At 45.9% G+C, this 14,780-nt stretch overlaps 5 protein-coding genes across 5 annotated transcripts; 1 reads left to right on the forward strand and 4 right to left on the reverse strand.

The window, feature by feature from the left end:
• Positions 1 to 203: 203 nt before the first annotated feature.
• On the forward strand, positions 204 to 3,998 carry N7478_009592 (putative spindle-pole body protein (Pcp1); the record flags this gene model as incomplete). The annotated part of the gene is made up of 3 exons (XM_056925806.1): positions 204 to 794; positions 850 to 3,692; positions 3,758 to 3,998. 3 exons carry the CDS (start codon positions 204 to 206, stop codon positions 3,996 to 3,998), a joined length of 3,675 nt encoding a protein of 1,224 aa, XP_056775176.1.
• A 559-nt stretch (positions 3,999 to 4,557) lies between these two features.
• On the reverse strand, positions 4,558 to 5,984 carry N7478_009593 (cytochrome P450; the record flags this gene model as incomplete). The annotated part of the gene is made up of 3 exons (XM_056925807.1): positions 4,558 to 4,985; positions 5,086 to 5,617; positions 5,715 to 5,984. The coding sequence occupies 3 exons, from the start codon at positions 5,982 to 5,984 to the stop codon at positions 4,558 to 4,560; spliced, it is 1,230 nt and encodes a 409-aa protein (XP_056775177.1).
• Positions 5,985 to 7,290: 1,306 nt separating this feature from the next.
• Positions 7,291 to 8,578, reverse strand: N7478_009594 (uncharacterized protein; the record flags this gene model as incomplete). Its single annotated transcript, XM_056925808.1, has 4 exons — positions 7,291 to 7,702; positions 7,772 to 8,160; positions 8,231 to 8,328; positions 8,389 to 8,578. The coding sequence occupies 4 exons, from the start codon at positions 8,576 to 8,578 to the stop codon at positions 7,291 to 7,293; spliced, it is 1,089 nt and encodes a 362-aa protein (XP_056775178.1).
• Positions 8,579 to 9,944: 1,366 nt separating this feature from the next.
• Positions 9,945 to 11,111, reverse strand: N7478_009595 (serine hydrolase domain-containing protein; the record flags this gene model as incomplete). Its single annotated transcript, XM_056925809.1, has 1 exon — positions 9,945 to 11,111. One exon carries the CDS (start codon positions 11,109 to 11,111, stop codon positions 9,945 to 9,947), a length of 1,167 nt encoding a protein of 388 aa, XP_056775179.1.
• Positions 11,112 to 12,785: 1,674 nt separating this feature from the next.
• Positions 12,786 to 14,317, reverse strand: N7478_009596 (O-methyltransferase; the record flags this gene model as incomplete). The annotated part of the gene is made up of 5 exons (XM_056925810.1): positions 12,786 to 12,845; positions 12,911 to 13,336; positions 13,397 to 13,509; positions 13,566 to 14,223; positions 14,306 to 14,317. 5 exons carry the CDS (start codon positions 14,315 to 14,317, stop codon positions 12,786 to 12,788), a joined length of 1,269 nt encoding a protein of 422 aa, XP_056775180.1.
• Between the last annotated feature and the right edge of the window lie 463 nt (positions 14,318 to 14,780).

Below are 14,780 nucleotides of genomic sequence, written 5' to 3' on the forward strand. Positions count from 1 at the left end.
AAAAAAAAGCGGCGAATAGGGACCCACCCGTGACTGACGCGCTAAACTATAAGCGGCTAGACATCAACAGTCTCCAACTCTCGTCGCATCTTGAACACAACAACGTTCCTACCCAAGTGCTCCCAACCTTGTTTCCCAGTTTGTGAGATTGCGATGGTCGCGTGTTGACCGCTCCTGACACATCTGTGACTCGTCCCGCCAAAATGGCGTTTCCCTATATCGACACGCCGCGCACCGAAATCGACGGGAACGCGACTTACCTTACCAACGGCTTTCGCAGCGTCGGACGAACACACCTTTCGGCGTTAGATTCAGTTGAAAACTCATTTCACACACCATCCAAGAATAACGACGTGATTAAAGGGTTTGACAATGGGAGAAGACGCGTCTCCGATAGCAACAAAGGCACCCCGCGCGCCAGCAATAACCAGAAGTCGACACGAAGCGCGTTAAGACATCTTCCAGCAGCAGGACCGGCGAAAGGAGAGTTTACACCACTTATGAGAAGTGCTACGAAGAATAATTACCTCAAAAATGCCCCCACTACCCGAGGAGCAGACGGTCTGAAGACTCCAGGTTTCCTGCGTGAAACAAGTCGGATCGCCCATACTCCTGGTCTGCCACCAAATGATATGTCCGATATATACGAGGAAGATGTGACCGCGGATGAACCGACACCATTACCCCAGGCGGCTAGCAGCAGTGTACAAAGTACGCCTCTTCCGGGATTAGGTCGTAACAGCGGGGGAATTCTGGGCGATGGGCAAAATATGACTCTTAAGGAGCAAGAGAGAGTATGCTTATATTCATTTCATCTTTTCTAGATGAGCGCTGACTGACATTGTGTAGATCATTGACAGGCTCGATAAAGACAATTGGAATCTGAAGCTTAAGATTCACTACCTCGAAGAACAGATCGAAAAAGCTGGGCCAGAGTACAACAGCCTTGCTCTGAAAGAGAACACCGAGCTCAAAGTCATGCGATTGACAATGCAGCGCGACATATCCCGGTACAAGAAGAGCCTACTTCAAGCGGAACGCGACCTCGAAGATTACCGCCAACAACTCACCGAAATGAGAGAGAGAGCCATGCGACGACAAACCGATGAGGAGGTTCAACAAGAGATGGACGCTATGCGTGAGGAGGTGGATTATCGTGATAAAGAGATTCGAGAACTTCGAGAAGAACTGCGACTGGTCAAGGATGGACAATCACAAGAAGTCGAGAAGCTACGGGACGATATTGAGGACCTGGAAGCCACAGTTCGAGAGAAGGATCGGATAATTGATGAGCGCGATGAGCAACTGGAGGAATTGAGAGAAAACGGCAAGGACAACGATGCCGCTACCGAACTTCAACTGGAGCTCGACCGCGCGAGAGAGCAGATTGAAGAATTCCAAGACAGTCTCGAGAAAGCCAAGGTGGATGTGGAAGAAGCAGCCTACACTGCCAGACAGGCGGTCGACGAGAAAGATCGTGCTGAAGATGATCTCCGAGAATTGCAAGACGAGATGTCAAATAAGTCCTTTACGACTAAGGGACTTGGTCGACAACTTGAGGATAGGGCCGAGAAGCTTGAGGATGAGTTGCGTGAATTAAGCCAGGAGAATGAAAGGCTCAAAACAGAACTTGACAGCAAATCTCGAACTGTTCATCAATTGGAGGAGCGGTGCCAAACTATACAGCAAGACCTGAGGAGTAATGCTGGAAAGCTGGGCGACGACCTTGACTTGGCCAGACGTGAACGAGACTTAGCGCTGAAGGATCATGAAACGAACTCGGCACGTCTGCAGGAGGCACTCGACGAAATTCAACGCCGAAACGAAGAGAAGGAGCTCCTACAAACCCGACACAATGCTCTCACTGATGAGTCAGGAGGTTTGCAAGGCGAGTTAGGTCGTGCACACTCGAGAATCCGTGAGCTTCAGCATGCTGTCGAGGAGGCCACAAATCGGGCACAGGATAACCAAAACCTTCGCTGGCAACACAAGGTAGAGGTTGATCGTCTTCGTGATGAGATTGAAGCTCTTCAGCATGAGATCGAGGACAAGGAGGGTAATTTTGCTCTCGAGCAAGACCGATGGGATAGTACCAAGCGGACATTGCAATCCCAGAGAGAGCGAGCGGAAGAGCAAGCATCAGGCTATAAGCGGACTATTGAGAGGCTCCAGGAAGCAGAACATACTCTTTCAGGGAAAGAATACAAGCTCCAGGATGCGATCGACAGTGAGAAAAATCGTCACACGCAAGAGGAGGCTGTTCTCAGTCGCCAAATCAAGGAGCTGAGCGATGATCTTACACAGAAGAGACAAATTGTTGATGACCAACGCAGCGATCTGTTGACTGTTCGAGACGAGCTGCGTGTTTCTCGGCGCGAGGAGCAATCTTTGAAAGAAAAGATCCAGGCCTTAGAGGATGAAGTGGTCGTCTTGCAGTCTAGTCTGGCGGATGAGCAACAATACGCCAAAGGCCGATCGCAGAAGGGCCCGTATGACGTTGATGCCCAGCTGCAGAAGGCCGTTGCTGACAGACAAACGCTTCGTGATCAGCTTGCCAATGCCCACGTTGAACTGCATGACTTGCGGACGTCTATGGTTGAAATGGAATCTGAACGTGATGAGCTCCAAGCTCAGATTGAACGAGGACAGACCGGGGAGGACCCCACCCGGTTCGATCGCGAGAAGCTTGAGTTGCGAAAGACCACAACTCGATTGGAGAACGAGATGAAACGCCTGCAGGATGACAAGGGTGCCTTGATGGAAGCCAAGGAAACCCTCGAAAACCAACTCAATTCTGAGATTGAACGTGCCACGGAAGAGGAGGGCCGATTGTCGGCTGAAATTGATCATCTGAATAACAGACTATTGGCTGGCTCCGGGAGCCGCGACAGAGAACTGACAACAGCGAAGACAAAGGTTCAGCGGCTCGAACGTCGCGCACAGGAGCTGGAAGCACTCATTTCTCAGCAACCTGTAGCTGACCAAGATCACTCAACCGCTCATGGTGACCTATCTGTGCTTCGCCATAGCCTCGACGAAGCCCGCAAGCGTGAAAAGGCTCTCCTACAACGCGAAGCTCAACATAAGACCTCCACTCGCAGCTTGAAGTCGCGAGTTTCCGACTTGGAAAAAGACCTTCACGACGCTCACATGAACAAATTCGAAACGAACTCTCCCCAGAACTCGCCCTCTAATAAACTCCACGAAGAGCTACGCAGCCTACGCAAGCAGCTCTCCGATGCCCATCGATCTATCAAGGAAGTGAAGTTGAAGAATCGTGATCTAGAGCGTGCAGTTATGAAAGAAGAGGACCAAAAGGATCTTCATGAACTGCTTAAGTCATCAACTATTGAAGCCGAGGCACTAGCATTGAAGGTTTCAGAGAGGGACTCACGATTAAACGACCTCAAAATCCAAGTCCGGCGAATTCGTGAAGAGCGCGCCTTCTGTGTACGCAAAGCTGAGGCGGCTGTGAAGGAACTGGAAGCAGTTCAGCAACAGTATGCCGAATCACTGGACAAGGTTTCTCAGGGCAAATCGACAAGCAAGACCCGGCATGAAAAGGAAATCCGTGGCCTCGGAAAGGAGATCATCTGGCTTCGTGCCCGTTTACAACGCGAGGAGAAGTTCCGTCGTGACTTGGCCTGGAGCAAGGGTCTCATGGAACTTGGTGAACGCGTTCGTGTTGCATGGTTCGTCAAATTCCCCAATCCAATCCAATTAATGATCTGTTTGACTAACCTATCTCGCAATACAGTAACGAAGCTGATCTGCGTATGATCAACGAGATGGGTGTTCAATCTCGCGATCGTAATCCTGCCCGGTCAGCACGCGGCAAATTCCGTTCTGCCATTTCTCTCGTCGTCGCAACTGTTCGCATGCAGAGAATGGGCCAAGAATGGAGGCGAACCAAGAAGATAGGCGAAGGCTTGAAGCGAGCGAAGAGCGAAATGCTTAAGCGCCGCGAGAGCTCTAGTAAGAGTTTGCTTGGCCAGTAGATTTGTTGATTTTCTATCTTGTTTATTACGGCTTCTTTGTTTTCAGCGTCATCACCACTTTTGCCACGAGAGATTCCCCGACATGTCATGTATACATCTGCTTTTCTTTCCTTGTCTTTCCCTATCCATTGCTTTGCTCCTTTCGGCGTTCTTGGGGCTCTTGTACTAGGATATTGGCATTGTTCAGCATAGTCACTTTTGGCTTTGAATCAAGCGTGACTCGCAAGAAACTATTTTACTTCTACTGTTTGCCAGAAATTTGACGATCCTAATCAATTGGCTTTCCTCTTCTATCTGTACGCACCTCCACGGGTGTGGCAGACTCATACTAGTCACTGCTCTTATAACTTTGTTATTCCAACTTGATTGTAGGTATACGGGATAAGGGAAAACTTGAAACTCTTGATATTCAAGTTGGAGAGACTGTAGTACTAGTACTATGTTTTATGAATAAGGTCAATGTTACATCATGTCTACCATACCCTATGAGTAGTAGTAGTCGTGTCTCACGAAAGAAAATTATACTCGTATATACATGTAGTGGCCCCCCATTCACATGTTATTGTTTTTGTGAGGATGTCAAAGCAACCTTTGTACCATTCTGACTAGCCAGAGTGAGCGTTACATTCTCTTTGAAAGGCTCGGGATCTCGGCTTTCAATATGGTCAAATTCCTGAAGAATTCGGACTGTGGTATAAGCAGCTTCGGTCATCGCAAATTGTTGTCCAAGGCAAATCCGCGGTCCTCCACTGAATGGTGTATATGCCCAGCCTGGCTTCAGTCCTTCCCATCTTTCAGGTCGAAACTCTTCAGCGTCTTCTCCGAAGACCTCCGGTAGACGGTGTATACTAAAAGAACTGTACATCACCTCTTGCCCTTTAGGTATAAATAATGGTAGATTTCCATTTGGCCCGCCCCCAGTGGGAAGAGTTGTATTTTTGTTTGCCACGCGCACATTTATTGGAACAATAGGATAGACTCTGAGTGCTAGAAGTAGAGAATATTGATTAGCCTTTAAGTTCCCGGATTTTAATACTTTATTTTGAGGTACTCGAGGTGAAGCAGCACCCAAGCCTGGGAGACCTACTCTCTTTTAAACACCATGTTAGATATGTCATTGACTTCAGATCTTCGAATGAAGGCTTTCTACCATCAAGTTTCGGGAGAACTTCTTCTCTAAGCTTGAGTAATATATCTTGTCGTTTCGCCAGGGTCAAGAATAAAATACTCAAAAGGCCGGCTGTACTATCACGACCAGCCAATAACAGATTGAGGAGTTGATCTGCCAACATTTTTTCATCTTGGCTCTGTTTCATAAGCTCATGAAGAAATACATATGACTGGTCTGAGCTGGACTTGGGTGAGTCTCTGTTTGCCAGGGCCTCCCTTACAATTCCCATGCAATATTCCCTCGAATCCTCTGTGGCCTTTGTAAAGGCTTTATCTCTGTAGAAAGCCTTAAGACCACCAAGTCGAATACGTAAGAGTATCCCGGCTTGAGATATTTGGAAATCCTGTGCAAAAGCATTGCTAGTAGAATTGGCAGTAGAATTTGATTCATTGGCGAGTAATGTATCGACACTTTTCCCGAAAAGGAACTCTGTGGCTGAATCGATGGTCTGTATTTATAACAATATAAGCCTTATACTTCTCAAGAGCATCCATCAATCAAGGAAGATACACTACCATTTGAAAAAATAGATCCTGGAGATCCACCGTGGATCCATCAACAGGGATCTTTCGAATAAGCCGGGAGACATGTTTTTCATATACATTGTTCATATCGGAAACTTGGGCGCGCACGAAATTCGGACGAAGAAGCGCGCGAGAGTGTTCCCATACTGGACCATCACTAGCAAAGATCCCTTCGCCAAGTAGAGGTCTCATGCAATCGTTACGGCTTCCCAAGTCGAAGTCCTCGAACTGGTGCGCTAGGACAGCCTGGATATTGACAGGGTCGATTGTCTCAATCATTGAACGACCCATACGTAAATGGAATGTTTTACCATAAGTTTGATGTAACCCTCTTATAAACTCCATGGACTTAAATCTCTTCCCTGCCTCAAGGAAGTTCCATAGTATATCAAGTCCAAAGAACCAAGTCGGAACGTGTGTTGCTTTGCCGCAACCCTTTTGACTGGCAAATTTCCAATCTTGTGGGCGATCGGATTTACTAGTCAGCTGGAGGCGTTTTTAAACTCCGGGAGAAGGATCAGAAACCTCTATACATACCTGATAGACTCCTCCATACTTGTGTGAGCAAAAAAGATCCTATAATTATAGATAGGAAAATTTGATACCCATCTTCCAACATGACCAGCATCGTGACAAGAAAGGACTGGAATAATTTGGGTCCAATGTCAGTCTCAGAAAAAACGTGAAGAAAGAATCATAGGTGAGATTATTTTGACGTTTAAAATTTATGAATGATAGCTCTTGAGGGAAGTGTGTTATTTTACGACATTATCCGCACGTGCATTTGCAGTGAAATCTGTTATTTACCCAGTGAAGATAATTTTGCAACGATAACCCGATCGGGCTTTTTGAAATCAGCCCCTTACATACTAGCCGTGCCACGGACACTAATTGGGGATCTAATTCGGAATTGGTGTCCGCAGGCACGGCTAGTATCGTACAAAATTACAGGGGGGCCGGCTTTGGGGGCTGGGGCCAAAATTGATTTGTATATAATTAATTACAAGCGATATGAGTGGCTAAATCGAGTCTACCAACATGTCGAATACGTCATAATGGGCGCTGTGAAGGTACAAGGCCTTTTTTCAGAACCACGGTATACGAAGCAGTTCTGTATGAATTTATACGACGTACGGATTAGTATGTCATCGTATCAATTGATCTACGCTATTCCAACCGACGTCAGTCCTCCGCAATGTCTAGTAGAGCATCATATACAGCGGCCCTCTGGGGTAGCGAGACGTTCATTCCAATCTGGACTGATCAATACCGTTGCCAGCGAAGTTCAGATGATCAACAGCCTAATCTGATTGGGCTTTTGTATTGAGATCATGCTCTGTCTTTATAGTATCTGATTCATCATCAGTTCTAATCCGCTCACTTTATTTCTACCAGATTATTCCACCATGGCTTGCTTAAGGGGTTTGTTTTTCTCTCGCTGGAATCTTTTAACTGCTAATCTTTCTTGCCGAAGGTTTTACAAGTGATTCAGTATGGTCGAATCATTCAAGCACAAAGTTTCAATTTTAGGAAACGCCTTATTTGAGTAGCATACAATGAACTATATCGATAGTACTAATTATTTTGCCGAGACCACTTAAACTCTTTCTGAGGGGTCATTAGCCGCCGTGTAAGAAGACATAGAGTTCATTCCGCGAGATTCCTCCCTTGTGTCCGCATTGGTTGTGTAATCCACAGAAGAATGACCCGATGCGCAGATAGTATTGCTGCCAGTGGAGCTGTGATCATTCGAGTATTTGCCTTCTGTGCTTTGCTTGCTTGGTTTCAACGGGTACTCATAGGTCTTCCTGGCAGAACTCTGCTTCAAGCTCGTCAATGTTCGATTGAAGAGACGAAGTAAAGGCGTGTATGTTGGAAGGCAGGCACAAAGAAGAGCAATACCAAGCTGAATATCTGATGTGATCATTGTTGCTGACAAGTCCTTCAGATTTTCTGCTGATGATGGGTTCCAGATGTAGGATAATCTGACGATGCTGACGATGCAAACCCTGTAGACAGATTGTTAGAAAGAGACCCATGGGGACTTGAATATAAGTTTTTTGCCATTTATAACTTACATTCCACCGAGAAGAAGGATGCCACAAGTAGACCATTTCTTGTCCCTGGGTAGATTGAGTTGACTGATCATGAAGGGTGGCATTCCCAGCATCACAACATCCACGATCAGATTCGTAAATTCGAAAGCAAAGACGAGATGTGCTTCCTCCACACAACTACCAGGAGACAGTTCTTGCTCTGCTAGGTTCCAATACCTAGATACGGGATGGCAGGGGAAAATGAAGAGGAATGTGAAAATAATCCACAAAACCACCACAACCCCATCCATAAAGTAATTGAAGCGTCTGAATGGGACGGAGATACCAAAAATGCGTTGGTAAAGGGATAGAATTGAGAGTTTTGCCGAGGAGATGGCCGCAGTAAAGAATATTTCCCCAAAATAAGACATCTACATACCCAAGATAGGTCAGTAACCAAAGCCCTCAGTATATTCAAGTTTGAGTCATTCGGGAAGTTACCTTCATCAAAGCATTCCCCCACGTAAGGCCCCCGATCTGTAAACTTGCCATGATTTCCGTTAAATCATAAGTGCCAGGTCCTGGCCCTTGGGTAATGTCTATTGTCCAGGTATCAGCTATCAATAGTCGACCACGTGCGGTCATATTATGCAACTTACAGTTGATATTAAAGCCATACCAGACGAATGCAAAAACCAAAGAGAACATGACAAAGACATCAGATAATATAGGTCTTTGCTTAGCTTGCAGTCGAAAGAGGAGCCGAAGTCCTACAGCTACCGTGGATAAAATCAGCATCGAGATGCTGGCCCCAAGGTTTGCGGAGCCACTGTCGCCAATGTGCTTCATATTGAAGTGATTAGGAGGATATTATCGTATAAACAAAAGGCTGTGAAGAATAATGGCCAACAGCTGGCTTAGTTGATATGAGAAAATAATACCAGTATGCAGCTGCAGTTGGGGATGTGTTTTGCGGGGGGAAAGAAGATCCTGGACAAGACCAGGGTCGTTTGGAATTCAGCGCGCCTGACAGTTAAAAGTCCCAATCAACATGAAAATTCAAAAACAAAAATGGTCGAGAATTCCCATATAGGTAAAAATGTTTACTTGTAATTTTGGTATGACAAGCCCGCCTGGCCCCCATTTCTAGCCCCAATTTGCAGATCTGCAGACACCATGTATGCTACTCTGCATCCCCCTCTACCCGGGAGCAGTGTTCGCATTTGAGCCTATGAGAAAATTACAGACTAAACTGATCCAGAAAGGAGGGTTGCATGGATTAAGAGCGTGGTAAATCTACTCCGTTAGTACCCCGCCCCCCCCCACCCCCCCGCACAACATCTTCCTTTCAGTGATGAAATTGATCATTCTAAGTCCCCGCGAGCGATGATCAGTATCAACTTTGACCAACGTGTGGCTGAGATCTAATTTGATCTTGAGCGAGATGGGTGGCAACTTGAAGTGCGAGGCTCATGCAGGTGGGTGGTCTTGCATGACGTACCCAAGGGGGCAAACAAAAATCATAAAGTGGAAAGTACAGTACACAAGCCACCAAATGAAGAATCACGGAGGGAGCCCGAAGCAGCTCTAGCGTGCGTAAACAACACTAAATGTACAGTACAAGCTGAAGAACCGCTGCAGATTCAACCTTCACCCTTTCTTGATATCATGAAGAAAATAATCCTTGTACTCCACAATCCATGAAATCCTGATCAGGTACCACCATACTGTGTGATGGGTGAACTCGAGTCGTAATTTTTATTTAAATGGCAGATAGGGTCATTAATTCTATTCTGGGCTTGGGTTGTTGGCGAGGCGTTCTAAATTTGGCAATTGATTCGTTAAATAAGGTTCTCTGAGAAAATAAGCGATCCGATGCGGTTTCTTCTGGCTCTATCGACTACTGTGTCAAGTCCCAAGGTCATTTTACTCACAGCTTGAACCCACGACCGTCGCTTGATCCTTGATCTACTGCATAGCTTATAATTCTACTGCGTTTATCTCTTTTGTTTTTATTTCACCCAGGCGGACACTGACTTGGTTGATTGAAGCTCCTTTATGAAACCTATGTTGAAGACAATAATCAAGCTTACAAAAGAGCAAAGGTGTGCATAAAAAAAAAGTCAACGTTGATGAGGGAAAGGAAAAAGGTAAAAGCGTTCTTGACATTCCAATTCCTAATCAGCAGAATCTCTCCAATCGTCTGTCACATCGCCTAAGCCTTGCCATAAGCCTCAAAAGCCTTGTAGATCTCGGGGAAATAAACATCAAAGCGCGAATTTCCAACCACCCTGAACTCCATTTTATTCGGGATGTATGATATAGTCATCCGCCGGCCGCGATCCATGATGACCGCAGACCCTCCGAAACCGCCCCAAAAACTAATGCCCTCTTCTTCTGGGACATATGGGAGCACTCCATCGCTTGATGGAAGTGCAAGTCCAAGGGCGAAGCGGGAGTTTGTCATGATATTTTCGTCAGGTAATCTGATTTGCTCCTTCAGCATATTATCAACAGTTTGGGAGGAAAGAATCCTTTTCCCATTGACGACACCATCAAGAGTAACAATAGATCCAATAGTTGCTAAAGCACGTGCATTCGAGAATCCTCCTGAAGCTCCGTTCTGAGACTTTCTGAATGTTGGGTTACTAGGGGTTGTAGGATCTAACAAAGATCCGATAAGAGATCGAAGTAAGATACTTGTAGTAGGATCAAGGCCTTCTGAGGAAGGTACAGTTTCCGGTGGGAACGGAATATTCTCAGCAGTCCTCGGCTCATCCTTCTCGGAGAGACCAAGCTGGAAATCAACCCCCAAAGGTGTAGTGATATTTTCAGAAATAAACTGGGCTAAAGGCTGTCCCGTGATACGCTGAACGATCGTACCCACTAGAAGACCGTAGTTGGTATATTGGTATGCACTTTGGGTTCCTGGTGGGAACCAGGGAGCTTGCTCTGCAAGCCGCTTAGCTGCTGTCTCTTCATCTTGCATTTGCTCGATAGTGATTCCGCCATCAAAGGCAGGAACTCCAGAAGAATGGCTCAGGATATGGGAAACCTTCACGTTCTCTTTGCCATTTGCCGCGAATTCAGGCCAGTATGTCGCGACTCTCTCATTTACATCCAAAAGGCCACGGTCGACAAGGATGTGAGCAGCCAAGAGAGTAGGAATTTTGGTAGACGACCAAATACAAGCGATAGTGTCTTTGTCCCATGGCTTAGACTGGCTCAGGTCTTTATAACCACCCCAGAGATCCACGACATCTTTGCCGTCGATATTGATAACAAGGGAAGCGCCATTTTCACTACCATCTGCAATCTTTTGCTGCAAGAGATCTCGCACTGTGTTGAAAGCAGGGTGATAAGAACCTTGTACCTCGGCCATATTGTAGCAATTGTTCCAAGCGTGGAAGGTCAAATAGAGTAACCGAAGAATATAATAGCAATGAAAGGAGTTGAGGAAACAGTGCGAAGAGCTGTGAAAACAAAGAGCATTTAAGGTGCATTTAAACCATAATTCAAAATACAGTTTGTTTTCTTTGTTTTCTTTTTTTCAAGCAGTTGATGGATTCAGTATTTTGTTTACACCTCCGCATACGAATCACAGATGAGTCCGACAGGGGTCTCGAGGGTAGCACTTGAGTCGTGCAAGACCCCTGTAGACATTTGGGTGTATCCACCCATGCGCACATTCATGTATGTGCATAGGGGCCGAAAATTTCACTCACATGGGTAGGTTACATGATGACGATTTAGCCCCCGCCGAGGTGCCGTATTAATGTGAAAGAAACTCAAAAAGTGGTATTCAGCGCTAAAGTTGATAGATTATGTATAGATTTCTGGGCCTGCGCATACATTGCTATTTTGGCAGACCTGCAGGGATCGGCAGCTCGCTACGCTGCAGCGAAAGCGACTATTCAAGGTAGCGACTCTAAGTTGGAATATCTACAGGCGTCCAAACATGCCGAGCGATCCGACGGTTGGAGGGCCAAACAGTATGTAATTAGTAGTTCACTGGAGCTTCTGAACTGACAACTGATCGTCATTATTATCCTTAACTTTTTGCTTTTGCTTTTGTTTTCTCGTTTTTCAACCTATTTGGCCCAAGAATGAACTAGATCTGGCTGTAGATCCCTTTCCTGCCCCGCACCAATTCTACTTCAGATGATTGTTATACTGCTCTCCTGCTTGAAAACAGGAATAAACCAGCTGAAGATATATGGAAGAAACGAAAAAAAAGATAGTTTGTCAAACCTCGGCTGAAAGTGTGAAACCTCTGAAAGGGAGAATGTATGGACATTGAAAATAAGATCAAAGCCGTTCGAATAAAACAGGTCCTTTGTATGTAGTTTTCCTTTCAACTTTGAGCTTACATCCCCAAATTTCCAGGTGTGCAGTACATGAAATAATCCCTCGGCTATAATAGGAAAAATCCCTGCCCACTGGCAGATACGTAGATAATCCTTACAGACATCCTGCCCTACGCGCCAGGTCCACTTTGCACTCCTCCGTAGCTTGGAAGAAACTTCCACGGTTGTCGATCCATTTCGCGACCGTGGGGGCCGGGCCGGCCATTACCGTACTCCATGTACGATATGGCATAATGTATGGCAACTGTGGGGTCTATGTACACAAAGACATGGACACGTCATTCCTACTATAATCATTCATGCGGTCTCCCCCGGATGGTGCCATCTAGCAACACTTTTCCCCCAATGCGAGTTTTTACCTGTACTGTAACAGCCCCGTAAAGCTTTGACCGTGACCTAGTTGTGAAGCCTGCAACGATTGGAGCCAAATAAAATTTGTGGCGCCAATGGCCTTAAACCTTGTGCATCATGTCTCAACAACAACAACCTCGGGACCCAACCATAGGCCACCAGGCCACATGAAACTTGAAGTACGTGATTTTGATGCATGTTCATTACTTAGCCCTTAGCAAAGCTCTGTAGAAAGAAATTTGGTAATATTGTTGGCAGATCAAGTAATATGTATTATTGAAACTGAGGGTCTAGAATTTATTCACTTGTACTAGATTTGTGGGATGTTTGCTTTGCCATTAAACTTGGAGCCTAACCTCGACCAATCCTAGCATACCTTCGGCATGTACCTGCACGATCTGTAGTCGGTTAGTATCAGAAGTTTGGGCGTTTTTATAAAGGAGATGATCTTTTCAAAACGTACCTCATAACGTGTATCCGCAGCCTTGAGTACAGCCTCAAACTCCTGTACGGTACGTTGCTTCGCTCCATAGCCAGTCAACATAGCCATGTCGATCTGGCGCAGAGCGTTTTCTTCAACCTTGCGGATTTTATTTGCTTCCGGTAGCACCATATCATTAATCAAGATTCTGCTTTTGCCAGCATTTTGCTCAAGGGCGGGAACTAGGTTGAGGAAGATTTTCGCGGCATCCTTGTCGTTGTAGTTGTGGATAATTTGTCGAATGAAGTACAAGCCCGCGGTACTACCGGGGATAGGCTGCGGCTGAAAAAAGTCGTGCTGCATGAATGTGACACGATCCTTCACCTCAACAAATCCTGGGAATTTGGGACCTTGCGCTAACATGTCTGGATTTACATCTTGCACGATGAATTCAAGGTTTGGGTATTGCTGCGTCTTGTGTCAGTGTCGGTTTTTCATAGTGCAGTTTTTGAATGCATAATAAAGTACCTTGGCCAAAAACAGAGATATGTGGCCGCTCCCTCCGCCCATATCCACAATCTTGTCTTCTTTGACAGATTCCCAAGAATACGACTCCATCAATATCTGGTTGTCACGGTTTACTGTAGAATTTCTTTTTAGAGACAGGATTTTCGCCACATAAGAAATCTTGACTTACTTTGTGAGTAGGCAGCCATACCGGCCATAAAGCGAGCTGCTTTCTCAGGGCGCTCGGCATACCATTTGTAAGGTGAGGTACCGTGGCGCATCGCGAATGGACTAGTCATGGGATCATAAGAATGGGGGTTCTGGTCGATGGAGTCTCCAAGTAAAGACGCAGCTTCAAACATCTCATCAAGCTGAAAAGCGGTACACAACTCCAACTCCTTATTTTGAGCAATGGACGCAGATAGTGAAGAATGGGCGAACACTCCCTCGGTGAGTTCCTCAAAGCATCGCCGGGTAGTCAGTACCTTCATGATTCGACACAGGCGGTCCTCATCTATATCCGCAGCTGTGGCCAGGTCTCGAAAATGAATGGGCTTATCCAAAGGGACCAGGGAGAAGAGCCGACGACGGAGTGCAGCCTGCCAAGCTGATAGTTCATGAAAGGAGCAGATATATTTTCTTAGCCATTGCATCGGTCCATTGACGAGGAGATTAAGATCCTCCAAGGACTCAGCAAGAGGCAAGCGAAGGGCATCATAGTGGCTGTTGTTTGGGGTGGGGGCAGTTGTGGCTTTGAAGGTTATTTCACCAGATTGGTTTTCCTTCAAGTAGTTCACTAATTTCTGAGCTTGACTCAGCACTTGCTCAGCATTTGCTAGTATCAAGGACTGATTCAAATTGGATCACCGTTAGCCTAAAAGTAAAATCGTAGAAACCTTCTGAGCTTTCAGAGCTATTCGGGGGGGTTACCTGGTCAGACATTTTCTGCGCGGCGACAACAGACGTAGTTTTTATATGTAGTATAATGCCTTTAATTTGTAGGTATTGAGTTCAAGAATGAGCTAAACTTGAAGTTATAATATGTTAAAGTAATACAGTGCCATTTTATACTTTTTTCTCACACGCCGAAGATAAGAGAGTACATAATAGCTCAACTCTAAACCAGTAGTAGTACTGTGTCATCCTTCAAGTTCCTTTCTCTTCCAGACAATGAATTACCGAGGAATACTATAAATAACACCTCAAACATACAGAATTAAGCTCGATACGTATCTTCTTCTCTCGGCCCCACGGTCTAATGTAAACGGCCCCTTACTACGATCGTCATAGCCTAGATCCGCTGGTAGCCTCGCTTCAGCCCTCGAAGTCTTCAGATACAGATCCACCTAATCGACGTCAGATCCTAACGCGGCTTCGCCCCCAGACTGGAAAAGATTGCCACACG

The sequence above is a fragment of the Penicillium angulare genome, assembly GCF_028827245.1.
Source record: "Penicillium angulare strain IBT 27051 chromosome Unknown utg000007l_segment0_segment0, whole genome shotgun sequence".
NCBI lineage: Eukaryota > Fungi > Ascomycota > Eurotiomycetes > Eurotiales > Aspergillaceae > Penicillium > Penicillium angulare.